The 26,527-nt window shown below is 35.8% G+C and overlaps 1 protein-coding gene across 2 annotated transcripts; it reads left to right on the forward strand.

The window, feature by feature from the left end:
* The first annotated feature begins 19,963 nt into the window (after window positions 1–19,963).
* On the forward strand, window positions 19,964–26,431 carry LOC100797064 (nicotinamide adenine dinucleotide transporter 1, chloroplastic). 2 transcript variants are annotated; one of them, XM_003553812.5, is made up of 9 exons: window positions 19,964–20,792; window positions 20,983–21,066; window positions 21,696–21,802; window positions 22,956–23,004; window positions 23,571–23,680; window positions 24,115–24,209; window positions 25,045–25,133; window positions 25,246–25,340; window positions 25,432–26,430. In XM_003553812.5, exons 1-9 carry the CDS (start codon window positions 20,711–20,713, stop codon window positions 25,810–25,812), a joined length of 1,092 nt encoding a protein of 363 aa, XP_003553860.1. In that variant the 5' UTR covers window positions 19,964–20,710; the 3' UTR covers window positions 25,813–26,430. The 2 variants fall into 2 exon arrangements, with proteins under 2 accessions (XP_003553860.1, XP_006604086.1); XM_006604023.4 differs by lacking the exon at window positions 19,964–20,792 and having other exon boundaries at window positions 20,982–21,066; window positions 21,700–21,802; window positions 25,432–26,431.
* Window positions 26,432–26,527: the final 96 nt, after the last annotated feature.

Raw genomic sequence — 26,527 nt, forward strand, 5'->3', positions numbered from 1 at the left:
CTTCTGGAGGAACTTCCTGGAAGGCCCAAGTGGGCTTGGTTGCTACTTGCTCCCCCCTATTTACTGAATACACCCCCTGCCTTTTTTTGCTGATTCTTTTTCTGTAACGTTATGATGCAAGCTCCATTGGAGCTTGTAGGCCTAGGATCTTCTTCATCAATGGATTCCTTTGCTTCTTGGAAGATGAATGGCAGCGGAATGGAGAAGGAAGAGAGAGAGGAGACGCCACTTCAAGGAGAAGATGAGTCTAGAAGAAGCTCACCACCATAGGAGGCCATGGATAAGAGCTTGGAGGAAGAAGGAGATGAATGAAGGGAGGGGGAGAGAAGAGCACGAAATTTTGTGCTCCAAATGAGCTTTGAAATCTGAAGTTTAATATTCAAATGATCAAAGTTCAAAAAAATGCACACACATGACCTCTATTTATAGCCTAAGTGTCACAAAAAATTGGAGGGAAATTCAAATTTCACTTGAATTTGAAATTGAATTTGTGGAGCCAAACTTTGGAGCCAAAATTTCACTAATTATGATTAGTGAATTTTAGTTATGGTTCAGCCCAGTAATCCAAGATCAATTCCAAGATTCTCCACTAAGTGTGCTTAGGTGTCATGAGGCATGAAAAACATGAAGGACATGCACAAAGTGTGACTATATGATGTGGCAATGGGGTGTAGTAAGCAAATGCTCACCTCCCCCTCTAAAATTTAATTGGATTGGGCTTCTACCAATTCAATTAAATTTATTTCCAACCACACACATCAAATATCCACTTAGTGCATGTAAAATTACAAAACTACCCCTAATACAAAAACTAGTCTAGGTGCCCTAAAATACAAGGGCTGAAAAATCCTATATTTCTAGGGTACCCTACCTACATTATGGAGCCCTAAATACAAGGCCCAAAAAAAATGAAACCTTAATCTAATATTTACAAAGATAAGTGGGCTCGTACTTAGCCCATGGGCCCGAAATCTACCCTAAGGCTCATAAGAACCCTAGGGCCTTCTCTTGCATCTCTGGCCCAATCTACTTGGAGTTTTCTATCCAATGCCCTTGCGGGGTAGGATTGCATCACGTTACAGAACTTTACGAATTTCGCAACGATACTCATTTTCTTTCCATAATGTTACGGAACCTTACAGATTACGTAATCATCCCTTTTTTGGCTTCCAGAATGTTTTGGAACTTCACGAATTGTGCATTAACACTTCCTTTTGACTTCCGGCATGTCACAGAACTTCATGGATTGTGCAACAATCCTTTCTTTTGACTTCTGGCATGTCACGGAACTTCACGAATTGCCTAACGATGGGTGCCAAGTACCTCGAAGTGGTCAAACGAGGGTCACATCCCAACAAACGGATGGTCCCCGAATGAAATTAAGGTATGACAGCGTCACTTGAAGATTCTTTTTTGTCCTTGCTCGTCGATTCCACGCAAGCCTCTACCATGCCAAAACAAAGGAGACTTAGTATGGATTTCAGAAAACAAAGCTAGTAACAGTGCTCTGGGTCAAACACCCACATCACTACATGAAAGAGCTGAGAGCATTTCGGGTTTTACAAAGGAACATCATTTGGAAATTCCGACCACGCCAATGTGACCGGGGTTCAGTGTAGGTTACGGAAATAACATGCATTTCATGAAAGGATAACGTTTACAAAGTCTTTTTCTCTAAGGTTTTTCAAAGGAAGCATAAGACATGCAATGGCGGTTCCAAAGTCAGAAAAGATGCAAAGACAAGATGAAACTAACAAGAAAAAAGCGTAGAACCATGGTTACCTCGAAAGAAAACGAAAGGTCAGATTTAGGTTTCGTTCTCTACCAAAACCGCAAGCCAAGTTGGAAGATTCCGCTTCGGTTGAAGGGTTCCTCTCGGTGTGGGGTTTCAATGGAGAACAATGATGGTTTGTGGTGGCTAATGGTGGCTGTGGGTGATGGAGAAAGTGCTTGGGACTTTAGAAATGGCTTTGGAAGAAAGAAAGAAGAAGAAATGACGTTTTTCCTAAGCTACACGAAAGCAAAGGCTGAAGTGCTTAAATAAGAAATGCTCTCGGGAACGGAAACTTCGAGCACAAGCCAGATATCTTCTCAAAGATCCGAACGGTCAGATCATGGACAAGTGTCTTGTGAAGCTGCAGACCAAATTTCGAGAAGATCCAACGGTTAACGAAGGCTGGGCAGCATTTTTACCGAGGCAGCTTCATGTAGCTTCCTCAAGAAGCTTCATTAAGAGGCTTCTTCAAGAAGCTTCCCCGTGGCTTCTTTGAGAAGCTTTCTCAAGAGGCTTCTTTGAGAAGCTAGATCCTTATCTACCCACACGCTTCTATTAACTAAATTAACCTCCTTGAAAATAATTATGGATAAAAATAACACAACAAATAATCAAACATCAAACATAATTACTAATAATATATAGATATATATATCAGGGTGTTACAACTCTCCCACCCTTTTAGAAATTTCGTCCTTGAAATTTACCTTACTCAAACAAGGATGGGTGAGCTTCTCGCATCTGACTTTCTAATTCTCACGTGGCATCTTCTCCTGATGCACCTCCCCATATCACCTTGACCAACGGAATCTCTTTCCCTCTTAGGTGTTTTGTTCGCCTATCCTCGATCCTCAAAGGCAATGTTTCATATGTCAAATTCTCCTTCACTTGTACATCATCCAATTCAATCACATGGGATGGATCACTGATATACTTACGGAGTTGAGACACATGAAAGACATTGTGAAGATTAGAAAGAGACGGGGGTAGTGCAATTTGGTATGCCATAGGGCCAACTTTCTTAAGAATTTGGAAAGGACCAATAAAGCGAGGTGTGAGTTTTCGGGATTTCAATGCTCGACCAACCCCAGTCCACGGAGTGACTCTCAAGAATACATGATCACCAACCTCGAATTCCAGATCTTTCCTCCTCTTATCATAATAACTTTTCTGCCTACTCTGAGTAGTTCTCATCCTTTCCTGAATTAACTTAACTTTCTTAGTGGTTTGTTGTACCACTTCTGGTCCTAAGGTGACGCCTTATCCGGGCTCTAACTAACATAGGGGTGTCCTACACCTTCTACCATACAAAGCTTCATAGGGAGCCATGCCAATGGTAGAGTAAAAACCGTTATTATAAGTGAACTCTATCAATGGAAGAAAACTCTCCCAGCTTCCCTTCTACTCTAAGACACATGCTCTTAAAAGGTCCTCCAATGACTGAATGGTCCGTTCAGTTTGGCCATCAGTCTAAGGATGGTAGGCTGAACTCAGTCTAAGCTTGGTTCCCAACGCTCTGTTCAAGCTCTCCCAAAACCTAGAGGTAAATCTAGGATCTCTATCAGATACTATGCTAGATGGCACACCATGTAACCTGACAACTTCACTTATATACAAGGTGGTCAACTTCTCCAAGGAAAATCTGAAATTAATGGGAATGAAGTGAGCAGACTTAGTAAGTCTATCAACAATAACCCAGATAGAATCTAATCCTCTAGGGGTTCTAGGTAGTCCTACCACAAAATCCATGGAAATACTATCCCACTTCCACTGGGGTATCTCTAAGGGTTGTAACTTCCTTGAAGGTCTCTGATGTTCTATCTTAGCCTTCTGACAAACTAGGCATGCATACACAAACTCACTAACCTCTCTCTTCATGTTAGGCCACCAAAACATCGTCTTTAAATCCTGATACATCTTGGTAGCACCAGGATGGATGCTCAAATTACTCCTATGTCCTTCCTCTAAGATCATCTTCCTAAGTTCAGGCACATTGGGAACACAAATCCTATCTTGAAGTCTCAAAACTCCATCTGATCCAACCTTGAAACTATTGTCCCTTCCTGACTCTATAGCCTCTAACTGAGTCCTTAGAAAAGGATCAATCTTCTGACCTTCCCTGATATCACCTAGTAACTCAATAGTGATCCTCAAAGTTCCTAATCTTACACTATTAGGAGTAACCTCACATGCAAGACTAAGGTCTCTAAACTGTTCCAGGAGATTCATCTCTCTAACCATCAAGGAAGACATATGTAGAGATTTCCTACTCAAGGCATCAACCACTACATTGGCTTTACCGGGATGGTAGCTAAGCTCAAAATCATAATCCTTAAGAAACTCTAACCATCTCCTTTTTCTCATGTTCAGCTCCTTCTGACTAAACAAGTATTTAAGGCTCTTATGATCACTAAACACCTCGAACTTAGAGCCAAGCAGATAATGTCTCCAAATCTTAAGGGCAAAAACTATAGCAGCCAACTCTAGATCATGGGTGGGATAATTCCTCTCGTGAGTCTTAAGCTGTCTAGAAGCATAGGCCACCACTTGACCATTTTGCATCAATACTCCGCCTAAACCCATCTTTGATGCATCACAATACACCTCAAATGGTTCTCTCGGGTTAGGCAAAACTAGCACTGGAGCGGTCGTCAATCTTTCCTTAAGGGTCTGGAAACTATGCTCACATTGGGTATCCCACACAAAAGCTTGACCCTTACGAGTCAGTTTAGTTAAAGGTAGAGCCAACTTTGAAAAACCTTCTATGAATCTCCGGTAGTATCCTGCTAAGCCCAGAAAACTCTTAATCTCAAAAATAGACTTAGGACTCTCCCACTTAAGAACAACTTCTATCTTAGAGGGATCCACAGCTATACCCCCTTGAGACATCACATGCCCTAGGAAACTAACTTTCTCTAAACAGAACTCACACTTGGACAGCTTAACATAGAGTTGTCGGTCCTTAAGGGTATGCAACACAATCCTCAAATGTTCTTCATGCTCCTCTCTAGTCTTGGAGTATACCAAAATATCATCTATAAATACTACCACAAAACTATCAAGGTAAGGGTGAAAATCTCTATTCATGTAGTTCATAAGCACTCCTGGAACATTAGTCACACCAAAGGGCATGACTAGATACTCATAGTGACCGTAACGGGTCCTAAAAGCAGTCTTTGGTATATCCTCAGACTTCACTCGGATCTGATGATAACCCGACCTAAGGTTTATGTTACTAAACACACAAGCTCCTACTATCTGGTCCATAAGGTCATCTATTCTAGGCAAAGGATACTTATTCTTAATCGTTACCTTATTCAACTGGCGATAATCCACACACACAACCTCATGGTTCCATCTTTCTTCTTCACTAGCAACACTAGGGCTCCCGACGGAGATACACTAGGCCTAACAAACTGCTTATCCAACAACTCCTCTAACTGTTTCTTAAGCTCAGCTAACTCTATAGGAGCCTCGTTTGAAGGGTTCCTCTCGGTGTGGGGTTTCAATGGAGAACAACGATGGTTTGTGGTGGCTAATGGTGGTTGTGGGTGATGGAGAAAGTTCTTGGGACTTTAGAAATGACTTTGGAAGAAAGAAAGAAGAAGAAATGACGTTTTTCCTAAGTTACACGAAAGCAAAGGCTGAAGTGTTTAAATAAGAAATGCTCTCGGGAACGGAAGCTTCAAGCACACTCCAGATATCTTCTCAAAGATCCCCACGTCAGATCGTGGAAAAGTGTTTTGTGAAGCTGCAGACCAAATTTCGAGAAGATCCAATGGCTAACGAAGGCTGGGCAGTGTTTTTACCGAGGCAACTTCATGTAACTTCAAGAAGCTTTCCCGTGGCTTCTTTGAGAAGCTTTCTCAAGAGGTTTCTTTGAGAAGCTAGATCCTTATCTACCTACACCCTTCTATTAACTAAATTAACCTCCTTGAAAATAATTATGGATAAAAATAACACAACAAATAATCAAACATTAAACATAATTACTAATATATATATATATATATATATATATATATATATATATATATATTAGGGTGTTACACATGTCCTTCATGCTTTACATTCCTCATGACACCTAAGCACACTTAGTGGAGAATCTTGGACTTGATCTTGGATTAGTGGGATGAACCATATCTGAAATTCAATAATCATAATTAGTTAAATTTTGGCTCCAAAATTTGGCTCAACAAATTCAATTTCAAACTCAATTGAAATTTGAATAGAAATTCAAATTTTCCTCCAATTATGTGTGACACATAGGCTATAAATAGAGGCTATGTGTGTGCATTTTTCCAACTTTGATCATTTGAAAATTAAACTTCAGATTTCAGAGCTCTTTTAGAGCATAAAATTTCGTGCTCTTCTCTTCCACTCCCTTCATTCATCTCTTTCTTCCTCTCTCTCTCTTCCTTCTCCATTCTGCTGCCATTCATCTTCCAAAAAGCAAAGGAATCCATTGATGAAGAAGATCCTAGGCCTACAAGCTCCAATGGAGCTTACATCTTGCAACACTCTTTTGTAAAATCACTCATGCACCCAACATCTTCATGATTTGTGTACATAGGGACTTATTAGGTAGGTTTGTTTTTATTTTTTGTTTCAATGCAAACCTAGGTGCTAATGTGGGACACCTTAGGTTTGTCGTAATTTTTTGTAGGAATAATCAACATGAAAATAAAGAAAAAGGTATGTTTTATTCCATTACTTTGCTTAACTTTTTAAATAGTGATCAACGGCTTCCCATGGACCCTAAGAGAATAAAGGTCATTCCTGAGTGGCCTACTCCACCATGTATAAAGGAAATTTGAGGCTTCAATATCTTAACAAACTTTTACAAAAGGTTTGTCCCATATTTTTCTATACTTGTAGCACCACTCATTGAGTTGGTGAGGAACTATATTTTCTCATGGGAAGATGGCCAGGAAAGGGGTTTTCACTCCTTACCGTACTCTAACATACCCAACATCACTAATACATATGTTTTTATTCTTTTTACAAGTGTTGAGGAAGGAATCCATGAGTTTCAAGAACCTCTGGATTTGAGGTCAAATCATTTTCAAGGGGGAGGGAATGATGCAATCCTAACCCCTAAGGGCATTGGATAGAAGACTCCAAGAAGATTGGTTCAAAGATGCAAGAGAAGGCTCTAGGGTTCTCATGAGCCTTAGGGTAGATTTTGGGCCCATGGACTAAGTATGAGCCCACTTATCTTTGTACATATTAGATTAAGGTTTCATTAATTTTGGGTCTTGTATTTAGGGCTTCATAATGTAGGTAGGGTACCCTAGAAATGTAGGATTTCCCAGCCCTTGTATTTTAGGGCACCTAGACTAGTTTTTGTATTGGGGGTAGTTTTGTAATTTCACATGCATTAAGTGAATATTTGATGTGTGTGTTGATAAATAAATTTAATTGAATTGGGAGAAGCCTAATCCAATGAAATTTTAGAGGGGGAGCTGAGCATTTGCTTGTTGCACCCCATTGCCACATCATATAGTCACACTTTGTGCATGTCCTTCATGTTTTACATGCCTCACGACACCTAAGCACACTTAGTGGAGAATCTTGGACTTGATCTTGGATTAGTGGGCTGAACCATATCTAAAATTCACTAATCATAATTAGTGAAATTTTGTCTCCAAAATTTGGCTCCACAAATTCAATTTCAAATTCAAGTGAAATTTGAATAGAAATTCAAATTTCCCTCCAATTTTGTGTGACACTTAGGCTATAAATAGAGACTATGTGTGTGCATTTTTTCAACTTTGATCATTTGAAAATTAAACTTCAGATTTCCGAGCTTTTTTAAGCACAAAATTTCGTGCTCTTCTCTTCCTCTCCCTTCATTCATCTCCTTCTTCCTCCAAGCTTTTATCCATAGCCTCCTATGATGGTGAGCTTCTTCTTGACTCATCTTCTCCTTGAAGTGGGGTCTCCTCTCTCTCTTCCTTCTCCATTCCATTGTCATTCATCTTCCAAGAATCAAAGAAATCCATTGGTGAAGAAGATCCTAGGCCTACAAGCTCCAATTTAGCTTACATCACAAACAATAGTGCAATCGATTACGAGATATCGGTAATCGATGAAACTGATACGAGACTCAACTCTACAAGCTTCAGATAGCTTGTTGTATCAATTTCAATGAGGTTGTTATCAATTAAAACAAAGAGTTTTTTCCTTTGAAGAAATTTTTCTAACTTGGATACTTTTTTCACACACATTATGATGATGTACAATGCAAAAAAGATATAAAATGTACTAAGGTGCAACAACCAAGATAACAACCAATGCAAATGCCACTGAAGGGAGTTGGGCATGTAAAAGCCAAAACTTCTTCAAGTTTTTCCCTGAGCTTCAAGATTTGGCCTTAGGTTGTTCTCCATGTTGCTCATGTTTCTCCCCTATCTCTAACACCATTATGTTGTTATTGTATACTCAACAAGCATTGGCCCTACTCCTATCAATTATGCACAACCCACCACTGTCACTCGTGATGAGGTTCCAGACATGATTGGCCAAGCAATAGAGCCCTTTGTAGGACACCAACGATAAGAGAATGAATAATTTTGCCTTTCTGTGTAGAATGCCATTACAATGCAATTTGCTAACCTGAGTGTCATCCTTTTACAGAACATCCAACAAGCTCAACTAACAATGCTTGGAGTTGTTACTGCACTTGCACTTGTACCTCAACCACCCTACATACCTACCTCTCTTGAACCTCCACCACAACCATTGGCTCCGATACCACCACCACCTTCCTAACCTCCACCTCCACTGTCGTCGCCATCTCAAGACTAATGACGATGTTCTTCAATTTTTCTATATTCAAACCCATTTTTGTTTATGACAAAAGGGGGAAAAATAGGAATTTTGATTGTAATGAAAAGCATCTTATTTAATAAAATCAATCTTGAAGTATTTCCACACATATTCTCCTTTACTTGTCATTTGTTATATTCCACTGTTATAGTCATCATACTTAATATATGTCATTTTCTTGCCATGCTTGAACTCAGGGGGCGTTTAACTGCATTACATTCTCATTTATATATTAAAACTATTTATATTTAATCGTAATTTATATTGTTTGTCATCAAAAAGGGGGAGATTGTTAGGTCTGGATGACCATGTGTCTCATCGACCTTAGATTTTGATGTATAACAATAAGTATAAATTATTGATATTCTAATGAGTTTTGACGAGTAGACATGATTACTATGTTAAAGGGATGTACAACATTAAATATCATCTACGACTATCAAGAGCATGCTATGTTTTAACCTAGCATGCAAACATGCTATATTCAGTGAGCATCCACTCCTGTACATATCAGTGTAACACAGTGCTATAAGGTAAACTCATGCATCTAGTCTCAAAGGTTGAGTATCACAAAAAAGGGAAGTGCACATGTACTATTTTATTCAAATTCTATTTGCCTCTCTTACATTTGAATAGCTAATGTTTGAATTTAAGAAAATGACAGTATAGAAGAGAATATAAGGATTCCATGGAATATTCCCTTGAAGGTCACTTTCAAAGTAGACAAAAATCACATGGTGTTATCTATACTTTGTATAAAATCCTCACCATTTAAAGCTTGACACGTCGCCTCATTCCTCTATGTGAGAGAACAGTTCTTTCAAGATAATGTCGCATATCCCATAACAGGTTCTTCACTAAAGTCTATAAAAGGATGTCTCCCTTAATGAAGCAACTAACAAAAAATGAGAAAACTGGACGTAGCTCAGATTGAGCGACCCAGTATAAACCAAGTGTTTCTACTTCTCTTCTCATAAATTTTTATTGAGTATTCTTATTATATTTTCTAACATCACTTTACACCAAGTGTTTATTTGAAAAACTATTTTAAGAACCTTTAATTTGTCAATAGACAACCATTTTGTTCTTCACTATATACTTTTTTATCCTCATTGGATGACTAGTGTTTGACATAGTATTATCATATTATTTTTGTTATCACAAAAAGTCTTTATCTTTGATATACACTATTCACCCCCCCCCCTTTTAGTATGTTTCTTGCAGTCCATCATGTAGTCTTTTAAAAAAAAGGCCAAACGACAAATTTGGTCCTTTATCCTTTTTTTTTTTGTTCAATTGGCTCCTTCATCTTTTTTAAAAATTTACTTTAGTAATTTATGTTTTAAAACGGTTCAATTTGGTCCTTTCCGTTATAAACATTACTTTCAACGTTTAAAAAATAATCAAAGTTAGCATTTTTCTAATGTTTTAGAGCTACCAATAGTTGTTTTTAATTTTAAACCAATATAAATAATTTTCTAGTTGCTATAATTGTTAGAAATTACTATAAACACAACTCATTAGAACCTTCAAGGCATTTACAACAACTTCACTTACCATCATCAAATTTACCAAGCAAATGAAACATGGATCATAAACTAAGCATTGTAGACAAAGGATCAAGCCGATGTTTTGATGATGCCAAAAGATCACATGCGTCTCAAAGCTTTATTCAAGACAAAGCAATTAAAGATATTCAAGATGGATGATCAAGACAGTCTATAGAGTCTTAGAAAGGATATATTAAATAGGAAGGGAATTCCAATTGAAGTAACAAAAGGTTTGGCCAAGAAAATTAAGTTAAAAAGTCTTTTACAAGAAATTTACTCTCTGGTAATCGATTACCAGAGGATGTAGTCGATTACCAGTGGCCAAAACTGATTTACAACAGCTATTAAAATTTGAATTCAAAATTTGCCTTGTGTAATCGATTACACATATATGGTAATCGATTACCAGCAGTTTCTGAACGTTTTAATTCAAATTTTAAAGCTTGTAATCGATTACACATATACTGTAATCGATTACCAAAACAGATTTTCAGAAAATATTCTCAACAGTCACATCTTTTTATGTGGTTCTTGAATGGCTATCAAAGGCCTATATATATGTGACTTGAGACACGAATTTACTAAGAGTTTTTCAGAACAAAAAGGTCTTATCTTCTTATAAAGCAAAATCGTTTTATCCTCTTACAAATTCCTTGGCCAAATTACTTGTGATTCAATAAGGAATTATTTGAGTGCTCAAATTGTTCAATCTATCTCTTTCAAGAGAGATTTCTTCTTTTCTTCTTCTTCATTTTGAAAAGGGATTAAGAGACCGAGGGTCTCTTGTTGTGAAAGAATTCTAAACACAAAGGAAGGGTTGTCCTTGTGTGTTTAGAACTTGTAAAAGGAATTTACAAGATAGTGGAACTCTCAAGCGGGTTGCTTGGGGACTGGACGTAGGCACAAGGGTGTGGCCGAACCAGTATAAATCTGAGTTTGCATTTTCTCTTCCCTTAAACTCTTTTATTTATTATTGTTTTATATTCATATTCAAATTGTTCTATTTGAATCAATATTTAAGAAATTCATTATTAAGGGAATTTATAACTGGAATAGAAAGATAAATAGAATTTTTAATTAGGGAAATAAGTTGTAATATCTTAATTCAACCCCCCCCCCTTCTTAAGATATCTGAGGCCACTTGTCCAACAAGTGGTATCAGAGCTTCATTCTTGTATAAAGTTTAGAAGCTTCAAGAATTATGGCCTCATCAAACTACTTGTTTCTCGAGGGAAATTCTATAAACAGACCTCCCATCTTTAATGGACTGGGTTACCACTACTAGAAAACCCGCATGCAAATCTTTATAGAGGCAATAGATTTAAATATTTGGGAAGCCATAGAACAAGGACCTTATGTTCCCTCTATAATAGCCGGAAGTGCAACAATAGAAAAACCTAGAGCAGATTGGACTGAGGAAGAAAGAAGATTAGTACAATATAATTTAAAGGCCAAAAATATTATTACATCTGCCTTAGGAATAGATGAATACTTTAGGGTTTCAAATTGTAAAAGTGCTAAGGATATGTGGGATACACTACAAGTAACACATGAAGGCACAACAGATGTTAAAAGATCTAGGATAAACACTTTAATTCGTGAATATGAACTTTTTAGGATGAATGTAAATTAAAGTATACAAGACATGCAAAAGAGGTTCACACACATAGTTAATCATCTTGCATCTCTAGGAAAAACTTTTCAAAATGAAGATCTAGTAAATAAAGTCTTAAGATGTCTTAATAGAGAATGGCAACCAAAGGTAACAGCCATCACAGAATCTCAAGATCTATCTAGTATATCTCTTGCTACATTATTTGGAAAATTGCAGGAGCATGAAATGGAATTACTAAGATTAAATCAGCAGGAAGAAATTGATAAGAAGAAGAAGGGAATCGCTCTTAAAGCCTCATCTGCAATCCAAGAAGACAGTGATAAAGAAGATTCAATTGACTTGGATAATGATGAAGATATTAGTCTATTTGTAAAAAGATTCAACAAGTTCCTGAGAGTCAGAGGAAATCAAAAGCGACCCAATTTTAAACCTAAAAGAAGGACAGAAACTTCATCCTCTACTCTAAAATGCTTTGAGTGCAATCAACCTGGACATCTAAGGGTTGATTGTCCCATCTTCAAGAAAAAGATGGAGAAGTCTGAAAAGAAAAATATTAATGAAAAGAAATTGAAAAAAGCATACATTACATGGGATGAAAACGATATGGAATCTTCTGAAGATTCAGAAAATGAAGAAATAAACCTCTGCCTTATGGCAAAAAGTTATGAAAGTGATGAAGAGGTAACATCTTCAAACAATTTATCTATTTCTTTTGATGAATTGCAAGATGCATTTGCTGATTTGCATAAAGAGTCAATTAAACTTGCAAAGTTAGTTTCATCTTCAAAGAAAACTATTTCAAATTTAGAAAATGAAATTTTAAAATTAAACAAAGAATTAGATCATCTTAGAAATGAAGTCTCTATTTCTAAACCAAATGAAAAAGTTCATATCTCTACTATTTCTGACAAGAAAATGTCAGATTCTTGTAGTTGTTGTAAATAGTATGAAAAAGAAATCAAAGAGTTGAAAAACTCACTTGCAAAATTCTGTTATAGTAAAAATAATTTAGATGTCATATTAGGAAAACAAAGACATGCCTCCAATAAGGCTGGTCTAGGATATAAATCTGAAAAGCAACAAAAATTTCATAAAAACTTCTATACTTCCACACAAAAATATAATTCTAGTTTTATCACATGTTTTTACTGTGGAAGAAAAGGGCATGGCACATCTACATGCTATTTTAGAAGAAATTGTAACAATATTAAAATGATTTGGGTCCCAAAAGGATCTGTTATTAATACTAACACACAAGGACCCAATAAAGTTTGGGTACCTAAGTTACAACCTTGATTTTGTAGGAACCCTTGAGGAAAAAGTGGTACATAGATAGCGGATGCTCAAAACATATGACGGGAGACGAATCAAAATTCACACATATCTCTCCCAAGAAAAGCGGACATGTAACTTATGGTGACAACAACAAAGGTAGAATTCTTGGAGTTGGAAAAATAGGTACAAATTCTTCAACCTCCATTGAAAATGTTCTACTTGTTGAAGGTCTTAAACATAGTAAGCTTAGTGTGAGTCAATTATGTGACAAAGGCTATCTGATATCATTTGATTCTCAAAAGTGTGTCATTGAACATATACATGATACGAATATAAAGCATATAGGGTTTAGAGTCAACAATGTTTACATGATAGACTTAAGTCAAAAACTAGATAATAATCAATGTTTTCTTAGTAAAGATGATGATCCATGGTTATGGCATAAACGGATTGCACATATAAACATGGAACACTTAAATAGATTAATATAAAAAGATTTAGTTGTTGGTTTGCCAAAACTAAGATTTGAAAAAGATAGGCTATGTGATGCTTGTCAAAAGGGAAAACAAACTAGAGTTTCTTTCAAATCTAAAAACATTGTTTCAACTACTCAACCCTTACAATTACTACATATGGATTTGTTTGGTCCTTCCAAAATCGTGAGTTTTGGAGGAAGTTACTATGCTCTTGTTATAGTTGATGATTATTCTAGATATACATGGACTCTTTTTATCACTCATAAGAATGATGCATTCCAAGCATTTAGAAAACTTGCAAAAATCATTCAAAATAAGAAAAATCTCAAGATTATATCTATTAGGAGTGATCATGGGGGTGAGTTTGAAAATAAAGAATTTGAATTATTTTGTGATAAGCATGGGATTGGGCATAACTTTTCTGCACCAAGAACCCCTCAACAAAATGGTGTTGTTGAAAGGAAAAATAGATCTTTGGAAGAGATTGCTAGAACTTTATTAAATGATACTCCTCTTCCAAAATACTTTTGGGCTGAAGCCGTTAACACTGCATGTTACATTTTAAATAGGGCTTTAATAAGACCCATTTTAAAGAAAACTCCATATGAATTGTTCAATGTCAGAAAACCAAACATCTCACATCTTCATATCTTTGGTTGTAAATGTTTTGTATTGAATAATGGAAAGGATAACTTAGGAAAATTTGATGCTAAGTCAGATGAAGGTATTTTCCTTGGATATTCTCTGCATAGTAAAGCTTATAGAATATATAATAAAAGAACAATGACAATTGAAGAGTCTATACATGTTTCCTTTGATGAGTCTAATGCCATTCTTCCAAGGAAGGATTTTTTAGATGATATTTCAGATTCCTTAGAAGATACACATATTCATGGAAATGATTCTAAAGAAAAAGATGAAGGAAGCAATGAGGATTCTCAAGATAATGGGGCTAGAGGAAATAATGAACTTCCATGAGAATGGAAAGCCTCAAGAGATCATCCCCTCGACAACATTATTGGTGATATATCAAAAGGGGTAACAACTAGACATTCTCTTAAAGATTTATGCAATAATATGGCTTTTGTATCTATGATTGAACCTAAAAATATAAAAGAAGCCATAGTAGATGATAACTGGATCAATGCCATGCAAGAAGAACTGAATCAATTTGAAAGAAACAATGTGTGGAAACTAGTAGAAAAACCTGAAAATTATCCTGTCATAGGAACAAAATGGGTTTTTAGAAATAAATTAGATGAACATGGCATAATTATTAGAAATAAGGCTAGGTTAGTAGCAAAAGGGTATAATCAAGAAGAGGGAATAGACTATGAAGAAACATATGCTTCAGTTGCAAGATTAGAAGCCATTCGAATGCTCTTAGCATATGCATCCATAATGAATTTTAAACTCTATCAAATGGATGTTAAAAGTGCTTTTCTAAATGGTTTAATTCAAGAAGAAGTATATGTTGAACAACCCCCAGGCTTTGAAATCCCGAATAAACCAAATCATGTTTATAAATTGCAAAAGGCTCTTTATGGTTTGAAACAAGCCCCTAGGGCGTGGTATGAACGTTTAAGTAATTTTCTCCTAGAAAAAGAATTTTCTAGAGGAAAAGTGGATACCACATTGTTCATAAAGAGAAAGCATAATGATATTTTGTTGGTTCAAATATATGTTGATGATATAATTTTTGGATCTACTAATGATTCATTGTGCAAGGAGTTTTCCCTTGATATGCAAAGTGAATTTGAAATGTCAATGATGGGAGAACTAAAGTACTTCCTGGGATTACAAATCAAGCAAACTCAAGAAGGTATATTCATCAATCAATCCAAGTACTGCAAGGAATTGATCAAAAGATTTGGGATGGAAAGTGCAAAACACATGGCTACACCGATGAGCACTAGCTGTTACTTAGATAAAGATGAATCTGGTCAATCTATAGACATGAAACAATATCGAGGTATGATTGGATCTCTTCTCTATTTATCTGCTAGTAGACCTGATATTATGTTTAGTGTATGCATGTGTGCTAGGTTTCAATCCAACCCCAAACAATCACATTTGAGTGCAGTTAAGAGAATCATGAGATATCTATTAGGTACAATAAATTTAGGATTATGGTATCCTAAGAACTCAACATGTAACTTAATAGGATATTCTAATTCTGACTTTGCCGGATCTAAAACTGATAGAAAAAGAACAAGTGGAACTTGTCAATTCATTGGATCCGCTCTTGTTTCATGGCATAGTTAGAAACAAAACAGTGTTGCTTTATCCACTGCTGAAGCGGAATATATTTGTGCCGGCAGTTGTTGTGCATAGATTTTATGGATGAAGCAACAATTATCTGATTATGGTATTCTTCTTGATCGAATACCTATTAGGTGTGATAACGCTAGTGCCATAAATCTATCCAAAAATCCTGTACAACATTCTAGAACGAAACATATAGAAATTAGGCACCATTTTCTAAGAGACCATGTTCTAAAGGGAGATTGTTTGCTAGAGTTTGTTGATACAAAGAATCAGCTTGCTGATATCTTTACAAAACCTCTCCCAAAGGATATTTTCTTTTCAATAAGAAGAGAATTAGGACTTTTAGATCTTAGTGATTTGGATAGGTAAAGTTTTATGATTGATTGATTAATTTACTCTTATGATTGATTGTTTATATGTTACTTTGATTGATTTTGTTTAATTCTTGTTATTATGATGGAATTTATGTATTCCTGTGTGTTTTATAGTTGAATAATTGATTTAAGTGCATTAGTAGTGATAATTAATCATATTAGATGTGTTTAGAATTGACATAGATATTTTTTTAAGAAACTAGCCTAAGTTATGTTCTGGTAATCGATTACCATCCATTGTAATCGATTACACAAGAACAGACAACCTGTAATCGATTACAACATCCTGTAATCGATTACCAGAAGGCTCATTACTCCTGTAATCGATTACCAAGCCTTGTAATCGTTTACAATTCGTCCTCATCTATAAATATTCACGAAATCAGAGCTTCTGCGCAGCCACAACCTCCTTTCACGTCTCCTTCATACCTAAAACTTCAAATCTTCGAATCTCACTCAATTCTTCACCAAATCACGTCCCGTAAAGCCCAATCTTCCTCTTTTTCACTCCTCTTTCACTTCCAATGATTAAAATCCACTAAAACTTCATCAAATGGCAGAGCCATCGAAGAAGAGAAAGGGATCATCCTCCACCGCTACTGCTGCTGCCCATCGCCGCCACGGACCATCTGAAGCATCCACAACACCTATTCATCCATCTTTATCATCTCCAAGATCATCCACATTGTTTTCTTCCGATGATCAGTGTCTACGGTACCTCTCTCAATTTTCTTCTAGGATCATCTTAGACCCTAAGTACCTAGATGAAGAGTTCTTTAATGATGAAACGTTTGATTGCTATCAAGTGTTTCAAAATTCTGGCCTTGTTGATTTCATGTCATTAAAACTGCCACATTATCCTGAACTTGTAAAGGTCTTCTACTGCAATTTGAAAATACAGGATGGCATTATTTCCTCTGAGGTGCATGGTATTCCTATGATCATTGATCAGTCCTTATTCTTTTCTTTAACTCATTTACCCAGTCAAGGTGCACCTTTTGAGGGCACCATTGTTGATGACTAGAAATTTGATTATTCTAGTCATAATGCTTGCCGCATGGTCTGCAATGATCAGGCTGAAATGACCGGTAGATTGCTGGCCGGATCATTAACTTTTGATAATCGCATCATGCACTATATAATTGTTAGAATTTTACTTCCCCGATCTTCAAATTTAGCACAAGCCTCTGAGGAGGATTTGATTCTGATGTGGGCTTTTCTCACCAGTCGTCAGATCGACTGGGCCCATTTGGTTCGGTACCGAATGCATAAGGCATTACGGGCCAATGCACCTCTACCTTATCCACATTTGATAACTTTATTTCTGCGTCATTTTCAAATTCTGCTTGATGATGAGCCATTTGTTCAAGTCAAGCGTTCCTTTGCAATTGGTGCTGGTGCTGTGACTTCCTTTGGTTATCGTAAGGATCGGAATGGTCAATGGCTGAAGAAAGACACACTCCCTCCTCAAGATGAGCGTACTCCTTCACCTCCTCCTCAGCGTGAAGATTCAGCACTCCTGAATGAATTCCTTACCGAATTATGAGGTCTTCGTTCTTATGTTGGTGAACGTTTCGACTCATTGGATACACGCTTTGCCGACATGGATATTCGCCTCACACAAGTTGAAGAAGATGTCTCCTTCATCCGTACTTGCTTTGATCCACCACCACCGCCTCCATCATCCTCTTAGATTAATTGTTATTATTATTATGACTGAGTCTTATTAGTAATTAAGTATTCTTAGTACTTTGTTTTATCGCCGTGTATTTGGCTTTTTGTTGCTCTAGTTATCGTACTCTTGCACTATTATTACATTTCAGGACTTTGCTTTGGTTGGTTATGACAATGTGTGGATTTATTTTTGGTTTAATGTTTGGCTTTGTTTGGATTTTGTTTGTATTGCTTAGTTCTTTTTGATGTTGCCAAAGGGGGAGAGAACTTGACAGAGCTTGGGTTAGAAATCAATTAGAAATTTATCATTAAGTAAAGTTAGGCATACATGCCAAAAGATAGGGGGAGTAAGGGGTGTGTGAACGTGCTATCATCTTGTATATAGTTTGTCTTGATTTCAGGGATTGTCATCATCAAAAAGGGGGAGATTGTAGACAAAGGATCAAGCCGATGTTTTGATGATGCCAAAAGATCACATGCGTCTCAAAGCTTTATTCAAGACAAAGCAATTAAAGATATTCAAGATGGATGATCAAGACAGTCTATAGAGTCTTAGAAAGGGTATATTAAATAGGAAGGGAATTCCAATTGAAGTAGCAAAAGGTTTGGCCAAGAAAATTAAGTTAAAAGTCTTTTACAAGAAATTTACTCTCTGGTAATCGATTACCAGAGGATGTAATCGATTACCAGTGGCCAAAACTGATTTACAACAGCTATTAAAATTTTAATTCAAAATTTGCCCTGTGTAATCGATTACACATATATGGTAATCGATTACCAGCAGTTTCAGAATGTTTTAATTCAAATTTTAAAGCTTGTAATCGATTACACATATACTGTAATCGATTACCAGAGCAGATTTTCAGAAAATATTCTCAACAGTCACATCTTTTTATGTGGTTCTTGAATGGCTATCAAAGGCCTATATATATGTGACTTGAGACAGGAATTTGCTAAGAGTTTTTCAGAACAAAAAGGTCTTATCCTCTTATAAAGCAAAATCGTTTTATCCTCTTACAAATTCCTTGGCCAAATTACTTGTGATTCAATAAGGAATTATTTGAGTGCTCAAATTGTTCAATCTATCTCTTTCAAGAGAGATTTCTTCTTTTCTTCTTCTTCATTTTGAAAAGGGATTAAGAGACCGAGGGTCTCTTGTTGTGAAAGAATTCTAAACACAAAGGAGGGTTGTCCTTGTGTGTTTAGAACTTGTAAAAGGAATTTACAAGATAGTGGAACTCTCAAGCGTGTTGCTTGGGGACTGGACGTAGGCACAAGGGTGTGGCTGAACCAGTATAAATCTGAGTTTGCATTTTCTCTTCCCTTAAACTCCTTTATTTATTATTGTTTTATATTCATATTCAAATTGTTCTATTTGAATCAATATTTAAGAAATTCATTATTAAGGGAATTTATAACTGGAATAGAAAGATAAATAGAATTTTTAATTGGGGAAATAAGTTGTAATATCTTAATTCAACCCCCCCTTCTTAAGATATCTGAGGCCACTTGTCCAACAAGCATCACAACTAAGTTATATCTCTTAACAACACAACTTATCATTTCAAACTTGCCCATTATGAAGTAGCAAAACTATCAAGCATTAATCACATAAAGAGAAGGAATGAAAATGTTGTAAACAAAAACAAATTTGAATCCCGTCTTTGAGAAATCCCATTTAGGGCATCCACTTGTTGATGCTTAGCATCCCTTTTTTTTTTCTTAGAACACTCTCGATTAGATTATTAGACACATGTTTCCCAAACATTTTAGGAAAACTTAATTCCTTGAAACCTTGGTCCTCCTAAGAGTGTTGGGAGGCGACAATGCCGCATTGAAGACACATGTTTTTCTTTAGGGACATAACTACAAGATCCCATACCGTACAACAAAACCAAGGTGGGTGCAAGACAATTAGACAAAACCAAACAACAATTGTTGAGGGCAATGTTTCTATTTGGAGAGGGATTCACACGATTCGAAGATTTTGCAAACATAGAAGAGAGTCACCAAAAGTGACAGTGATGATCGACAAAGTTGGTGGTGGTGAAGAGTGATGGTGATGATGACGATGTGGATAGTGATTGAGTTGCATCAAGAAGAAGGGAGAGACTAATTAGATTTACATAGAAGCAAACACTAAAATGATTATCATTTAGTACACATTTAAAAAGGTTGGTTTAATTTTATTTTTGTTCACACAAGAAATCATTATTTTGTGGTAGTTGTAACTAACATTATATTAAAACTAGTAACAAAGTCAACTTCTTGCTAACGAAATAACCAAAGTGAGTCATTTGAAAAACATAAAAAATTGAAATAAACTTTTTAAAAGATAAAATATCAAATTAAATAAAAAAAATAAAATAAATGAAAAGAAAATGTTAAGGTAAAAAAAAAAAAAAAAAATCATTCCCCTCCTCGGGAGATCAGAGCTTGTTCAAGTGTTAGGAGCAACCCAACTCAGAATTCCCCACCTTTTTGGCATCTGCTGCTCTCATTCAACCCCAAAGACCCCGAACGAAGAAACGACTCAACGAGAGAGAAAAAGAATAGAAATAACCCAACAAATTCGCATTGTCTTTCAACTTCCAGCACTTGAGACCAGACCGGTCGTTGATTTCGGTTCTCACTTCCCCCATTCCCATAGAACACGTTACAGCCCCTTCGTTAGACCAATTCGCCGCATTCCTTCACGTTAACCCTCTTTTTTTTTTTTTTTTTTTTCTTTTATCCCATACACTTGGAATTGGAATGATATATAAAGAAACAAGTTCATAAAGATTTGCCGTGAGAATAATTCCTTCTCTTCTTCTGCAAACTGAGGAACTACTTGCCTTCATTTCTGATAAATTGCATTATAAGGTTCTAATATGAGTAGCAATGATCAAACTTCTGGTACTAGTCTCTACATTAGGGCTTTAATTTGCAACGCTGCTTCTGGTGCCGCTGCTGGTAATTTACCTTCTTGTTTTCTTTTTGGCTTCGACCCTTTTTCAATTTCGGGTTCAGTTTTAACGGGCATATTTCAATTTCGTAACTTTTGATTCCCAGTTGACGTTTTGGTCACTTTTCTGCTGAGTTTTTAGCATTTCGAGTTTGCCATTCACTTTTGGTGGATTAACTAGAGAATTGCATTGTGCAGGGGCAATAGCGGCTACATTTGTGAGCCCATTGGATGTGATCAAGACTAGGCTACAAGTTCATGGCCTTCCTCACGGGCAGAAAGGTACCCATTTTTGCTGATTGCTGAATGCAAGGTTTTAGATTGTGTCTTGAATTGCGCTTGCATCGTAGTCACGGTTGTGTTGGGTCACATGTGAGACGATGCTGTTTGCAATCATGACTTCATGAGGTGCAATTGAGAAGTTGCAACCTCGACTTCTGGTGTGGTCTCTAATTTGAAGCATTGACCTATTGTATGTCTGGTTCCACGTTTTATGCCATCAGACGTGCGTCAGTCAGAAGCTACAATTTGTAGCTTTTGGGTCACATCTCACAATTTGATGCAATTTCATTAGAAAACTTGGGTATATGAGGCAAATCCAAACACAGTTAATAGGTCTTCAACGATGCTCTGGTTGATGTTGATGTGTTAAGATTGAGAAGTTTTCAATCATTGATAATTGACATAAGTTTGTTAGGTTGATGTCCCTTTGAGAAGAATTTACTTTACTTTTTTAAAAGAAGTACTTCTCCTTTGAGTGTTTAGTTTTTGTGACTGTGATCAACGTGTAGTTGAAACTGGGTGATGTTAGTTCAATTCAAATTGTTAATGATATATTGTAGTATGAATGAATTCTGTCCTACAATTGTTGATTGATTGTTTCTTGAACCTAATTTTTGATGTTCTCCTAGGCAGTATCATTATAACAAGCTTGCAAAATATAGTAAGGAATGAAGGTTTTAGGGGAATGTACCGTGGCCTTTCACCAACAATAGTGGCATTACTTCCGAATTGGGCAGTGAGTTTCTTTTCCTTTTGCCACTCTAACTACATTGATCAATGTCTATTGCAACTAAAGATGCAAGGCTCTGTGAAGCAGGGTTTGGATTTACTTTTGTTTTGCCTTGTTTCAGCATTCATTTCCCTTCCATCTTCTCATGTCATATGCACAAACTATACATAAACATAGACGAAACATAATTGATAAGCCCAAAATTTGGAGTTACACGGGTCTCATGAATAGCTGATGATTATCTTCAAATCAATTTTTATTTGTCTTATAATCCTCTCTAGGATACAGTCTTTACAAGCTACCTGATTGTTCATTACCACTAGTTTGGAAAATTCTTGGTCTCCTTAGTCCTTATTCCTTAACAGGTGCTATCACTTTCTTTGTTTGCTTTATTTTATAATAGAATCTAGTGTTATGTTCAGTCTCCTCTTCTGTGTAGTTTAGGCCTAATGATAAACCTTTTTTTGCATCTGTTTTGAAATATAACTGATGATAATCTTCACATCAATTCTTATTTGTCATATAATCCTCTCTAGGGTACAGTCTTCACCAAGGTACTTGCTAATATATTGTTCATTAATCATTACGACTAGTTCACAAAATTCTTGGTCTCATTTAAAAATGTTTTCACTTTCCTTGTTTGCTTCATTTTATAATAGAATCTAGTGTTATGTTTGGTCTCCACTTCTGTTTAAGTCTAGGGGGATAAACCAGATTTTGCATCTCTATCAAAAGAAAATTATTTGGAGTGATTCGTAAGGTCATATTCAAGTCTACTTGGTTGATATAAATCTGTATGTGTTTAATTATTGTTGATCATAGATGCATTTCCAGACATAGAGTACTTTTATGATACCCTAAGTTAAATTTTTTGAGGTTGGAAGAGGTACTATAACAAGCAACAATCATCTAAACTAATTTCCTCTTTGCCTTCACAAAACATGCCTTTGTATTCATATGGAAAACCATTTAAAAATTAATCTCCCAGACAAGTGGCATCTACTTTGTCCATGAAGATCCTTTTTCAAGGCATTGATTATTCATATTTTTATATCAGAAGATGGATAATGTTTCTTTTACTGTTTAACTGAATTTTCGTAATAGTTTCTCTTCATAGTTCATATCTTTTCAAATAACATAAAGTCTATTCCAATTGTAGGTTTACTTCACAAGTTATGAGCAACTAAAGGGTCTACTTCGTTCACGCGGTAAATTTTATCTCAATGTTGAGTACTTTTTACACACATGAGTTCTTCTCTTAAGGAACCAGCAATAAAATACTATTATTTGTCAAGTACTACCTCCTTCCCTAAATATAAGAGTCATAATACTCTTTTTTTAATTTGTTTGCCCCCTTTTTATAAGACTCTTTTCAAGTTGTCTTTCCCATTAATTATTTTTTGATCAAAATACCCTTAATTACTTTATAATGAATGCTATAAATTAGTAAGATAAATTCATTCTCTCTTATATGGATTGGAGAAGAAAACTAATACACATTAATTTGGTAGAAAGTAATTAAGTAGAAAGAGAGAGATGTGAGTCCCAATAATTTGAAGGATAATTTAGGAGAAATAATACAAATTGCTAACAAATTTAATGCTACTAACTAAATTAACCAACTTTATTAAAGAGTGTGTGTGAATTAGTTAAAAGAGTCTTATATTTAGAGACGGATAGAGTATTTTTCCCCCCAATTTTGGTTCTTCAGATCTGCAATTGAAATTTGTATGATTGTCTATATTTTTAATGATGTATTGGAAAACTGTAACAGATGGTTGCAACGAACTCACAACTATTGGAAGTATTATAGCCGCTGCTGGTGCTGGTGCAGCAACAGCGATTTCTACAAATCCATTGTGGGTTGTTAAGACAAGACTTCAAGTAAGTTAGTGCTTCTCTTGTCTGTAATCTTAGTAAAATATTTGTGAAAATAGGAGTCTACAATCTTCTCATTTATTATTCTTGTTCGTTTCTACTCAATGTAGATATTTCTCAATCTTTAATACATGCCCATGCATCTGCCATGTTTTTTCTTTCAATGTAATTTTGAGAGTCTTAGATATTTCTGATGTATTTGCTATCCCAAGTTCCAACTATTTGGTTAGATTGAAAAGATGCTGATTATATGTTTAAATTTATATCTCTGATGAGATTAGGTTTAGAATACATTTGTATGGATCCCTTGGTTATCCCTTGTTCAGTTTTGATGAAGTTTACTATTATTAGTTATTTATTTCATCTATTCATGGATAATGACTCATGCTCTTGTTTTTGCTTTATTCGACATTAATTCATTTTTTCCTGATAACCATTAGACACAAGGAATGAGGCCTGATGTTGTTCCTTACAAGAGTGTTCTTTCTGCTTTGACAAGGATTACACATGAGGAGGGCATACGAGGCCTATATAGGTCAGTTTTGTTGTTTCAATATTAAGGTTGGTGATTTGGGCTATACATTATGGAATTTCCAAAGGTTGATATATACAATACAGCACTTTTTTTTTTTTTATAAATGTGTGTCTGTACAACAAATGAGGAAAAAATATTTAATAGAAGAGAGAAATTTCTTTTATCCCTTTATTTTTGCAGGCACTATGAAATCATAATTAACTATAAGTTCCATTTAATATTTTTGCATATACCATTACTATCCGTTTCCTTTTAGAAAGGGAAAAGATCTACTTTGATAAACTATTTCCTTAACCAAGATCTGTCAAAGAAATAACTGCATTTGGCAAGACTGCAAGCTAAGTCTTGTGAATAACATGTTAATCCATTAGAGTAAGATAAATCTTGAAGAAATAGACTGCCCAGCATGAAATGTAGATGAGAAAATAAGTCTAGTACGATAGTACCTATATACTTCTGAACAAAAACAAAAATATCAATCACTAAAGATGTTTGTATATTCTTGTTTAAATTTTTCAATATTTGGTATGCAAGATCTATATATTGATGTTACAGTTGAACAGTTAGATCATTGAGAATAATTTTCTATTTGAAGTTGTTAAGTGGAGTAAGTGCATGAAATCATACATCTTTATTAATTGATCCCCACCCATGTTTATATATGAGATGCCAAGTTGAGTAGTAAATAGAGATGCAAAACAGCCTTCATATCATAACTGGCGCACAGAATCAAACCAATTTTTCAAGGGAAAAAATAATAAACTGAACTGCCTGATAGCTTGAGTCTGTTTCTGTGTATTTAGTTGTGACATTGAGATTTGTTAATGTGAAACAGTGGCATTGTTCCATCATTGGCTGGTGTAAGTCATGTTGCAATTCAATTTCCAGCATATGAAAAGATCAAGTCATACATTGCAGAAAAAGGTATGAATGCTAACAGTGAATTATGAATTTATTCGGCAGTCCTTGAAATAAGTTAATTTTTCTGTTTTTGTCGTATGTGTTGTTCATCAAATGAAAAATTCTAATATTTCAGACAACACAACTGTTGACAAGCTAACTCCTGGGAGTGTTGCCGTTGCATCATCAATTTCAAAAGTATTTGCCTCTGTAATGACTTATCCACATGAAGTATGTATGACCTCCTAATATAACTGCAGGATCCGTTTCAGTGACAACTTTGTATTTTCCAACATTAACTATTAAAATTTCATATTTTCAGGTAATTCGATCCCGGCTGCAAGAGCAAGGCCAAGCCAAAAATATTGGGGTTCAATATGCAGGGGTTATTGACTGTACTAAGAAGGTGTTTCAAAAGGAAGGCATTCCAGGCTTTTATCGTGGTTGCGCAACCAATCTATTTAGAACAACTCCATCTGCAGTTATTACATTCACTAGTTATGAGATGATACACAGGTTTTTGGAGCGAGTTGTACCTCAGGACAAAGGGTATCTGCATGGCCTTTCTAAAGCCAATGAACTTAACAAGCCCCAGCCAAAAGCTAGTGGCAGTGACACTGATAGGGGGCAACCACCATCTCAGTCTAACACGAAAGCTTCATCAATTCCTCATGGAAACAAAGAGCAGCTAACAAGACATTGATGATAATGTTTTTTTATTTTTTTTTGTCTTTCCTACATTTAATTTATAGCTTAGTGGATCTGATTTTTTTTTTTTTTTTGTCCGGCATGCTAATTGCTCAATTTTACTAGAATTGTGCATTATATTATATTAGCAAAGAAATAAAGGTGAAGAAGTGAATAAGAATATGGTCATGTTCTCAAGCATAATAATGCAATGGAGTAAAATAAGTGTGATTTCCATTTGGCTATGAAACTTGATCTTGCTTGTGTATTCATGGTTTTTTGTGTTATTCAATATCTTCTTGTAATTCAATGACTATTTCTGAGCAAAATCTGTGAGCTGTCTGGGTCCTTTGGTATGGGAGAAACTAGGGTGATGCTAGGTGCACCAGCGTTATTGCTTGTGCACCCAGCAATTATTGCTAATTCCCTAAATGTCCCTGCGCCTTTCTTTTTTGTTTTTAAGTTTATGTTTAAAGGTTTTTTTCATTTACAGTTTGCTTGGTTCACTTTCTTCTTTGCTTTCTCCTTTTGGTGTTGGTTTTTCATTGTTGAGAGAGGTGCCGCTTCAGTGGTGGTGAAAGTGTTACGGGTCGGCGGTAGTTGGTTCGTCGTCGAAGGTACACCAGGTACACGGTGTTGTTGGGTGACTTGATTTGTATGGGTAATTTCAACATACAGATCAAGTTGATCCGTATAAACCTTACGAATACGGATCAACTTGATTCGTATGT

This window comes from Glycine max, chromosome 19 (assembly GCF_000004515.6).
Source record: "Glycine max cultivar Williams 82 chromosome 19, Glycine_max_v4.0, whole genome shotgun sequence".
NCBI classification, from domain to species: Eukaryota; Viridiplantae; Streptophyta; class Magnoliopsida; order Fabales; family Fabaceae; genus Glycine; species Glycine max.

Bases quoted from the DNA above. Each gene is read 5' to 3' on its own strand.
- LOC100797064 (XM_003553812.5), top strand. From the start codon at position 20,711: ATGAGTAGCAATGATCAAACTTCTGGTACTAGTCTCTACATTAGGGCT. The intron at 21,803-22,955 runs GTGAGTTTCTTT...TTCCAATTGTAG, and splicing joins CATTACTTCCGAATTGGGCA to GTTTACTTCACAAGTTATGA. The intron at 25,341-25,431 runs GTATGTATGACC...TCATATTTTCAG, and splicing joins TAATGACTTATCCACATGAA to GTAATTCGATCCCGGCTGCA.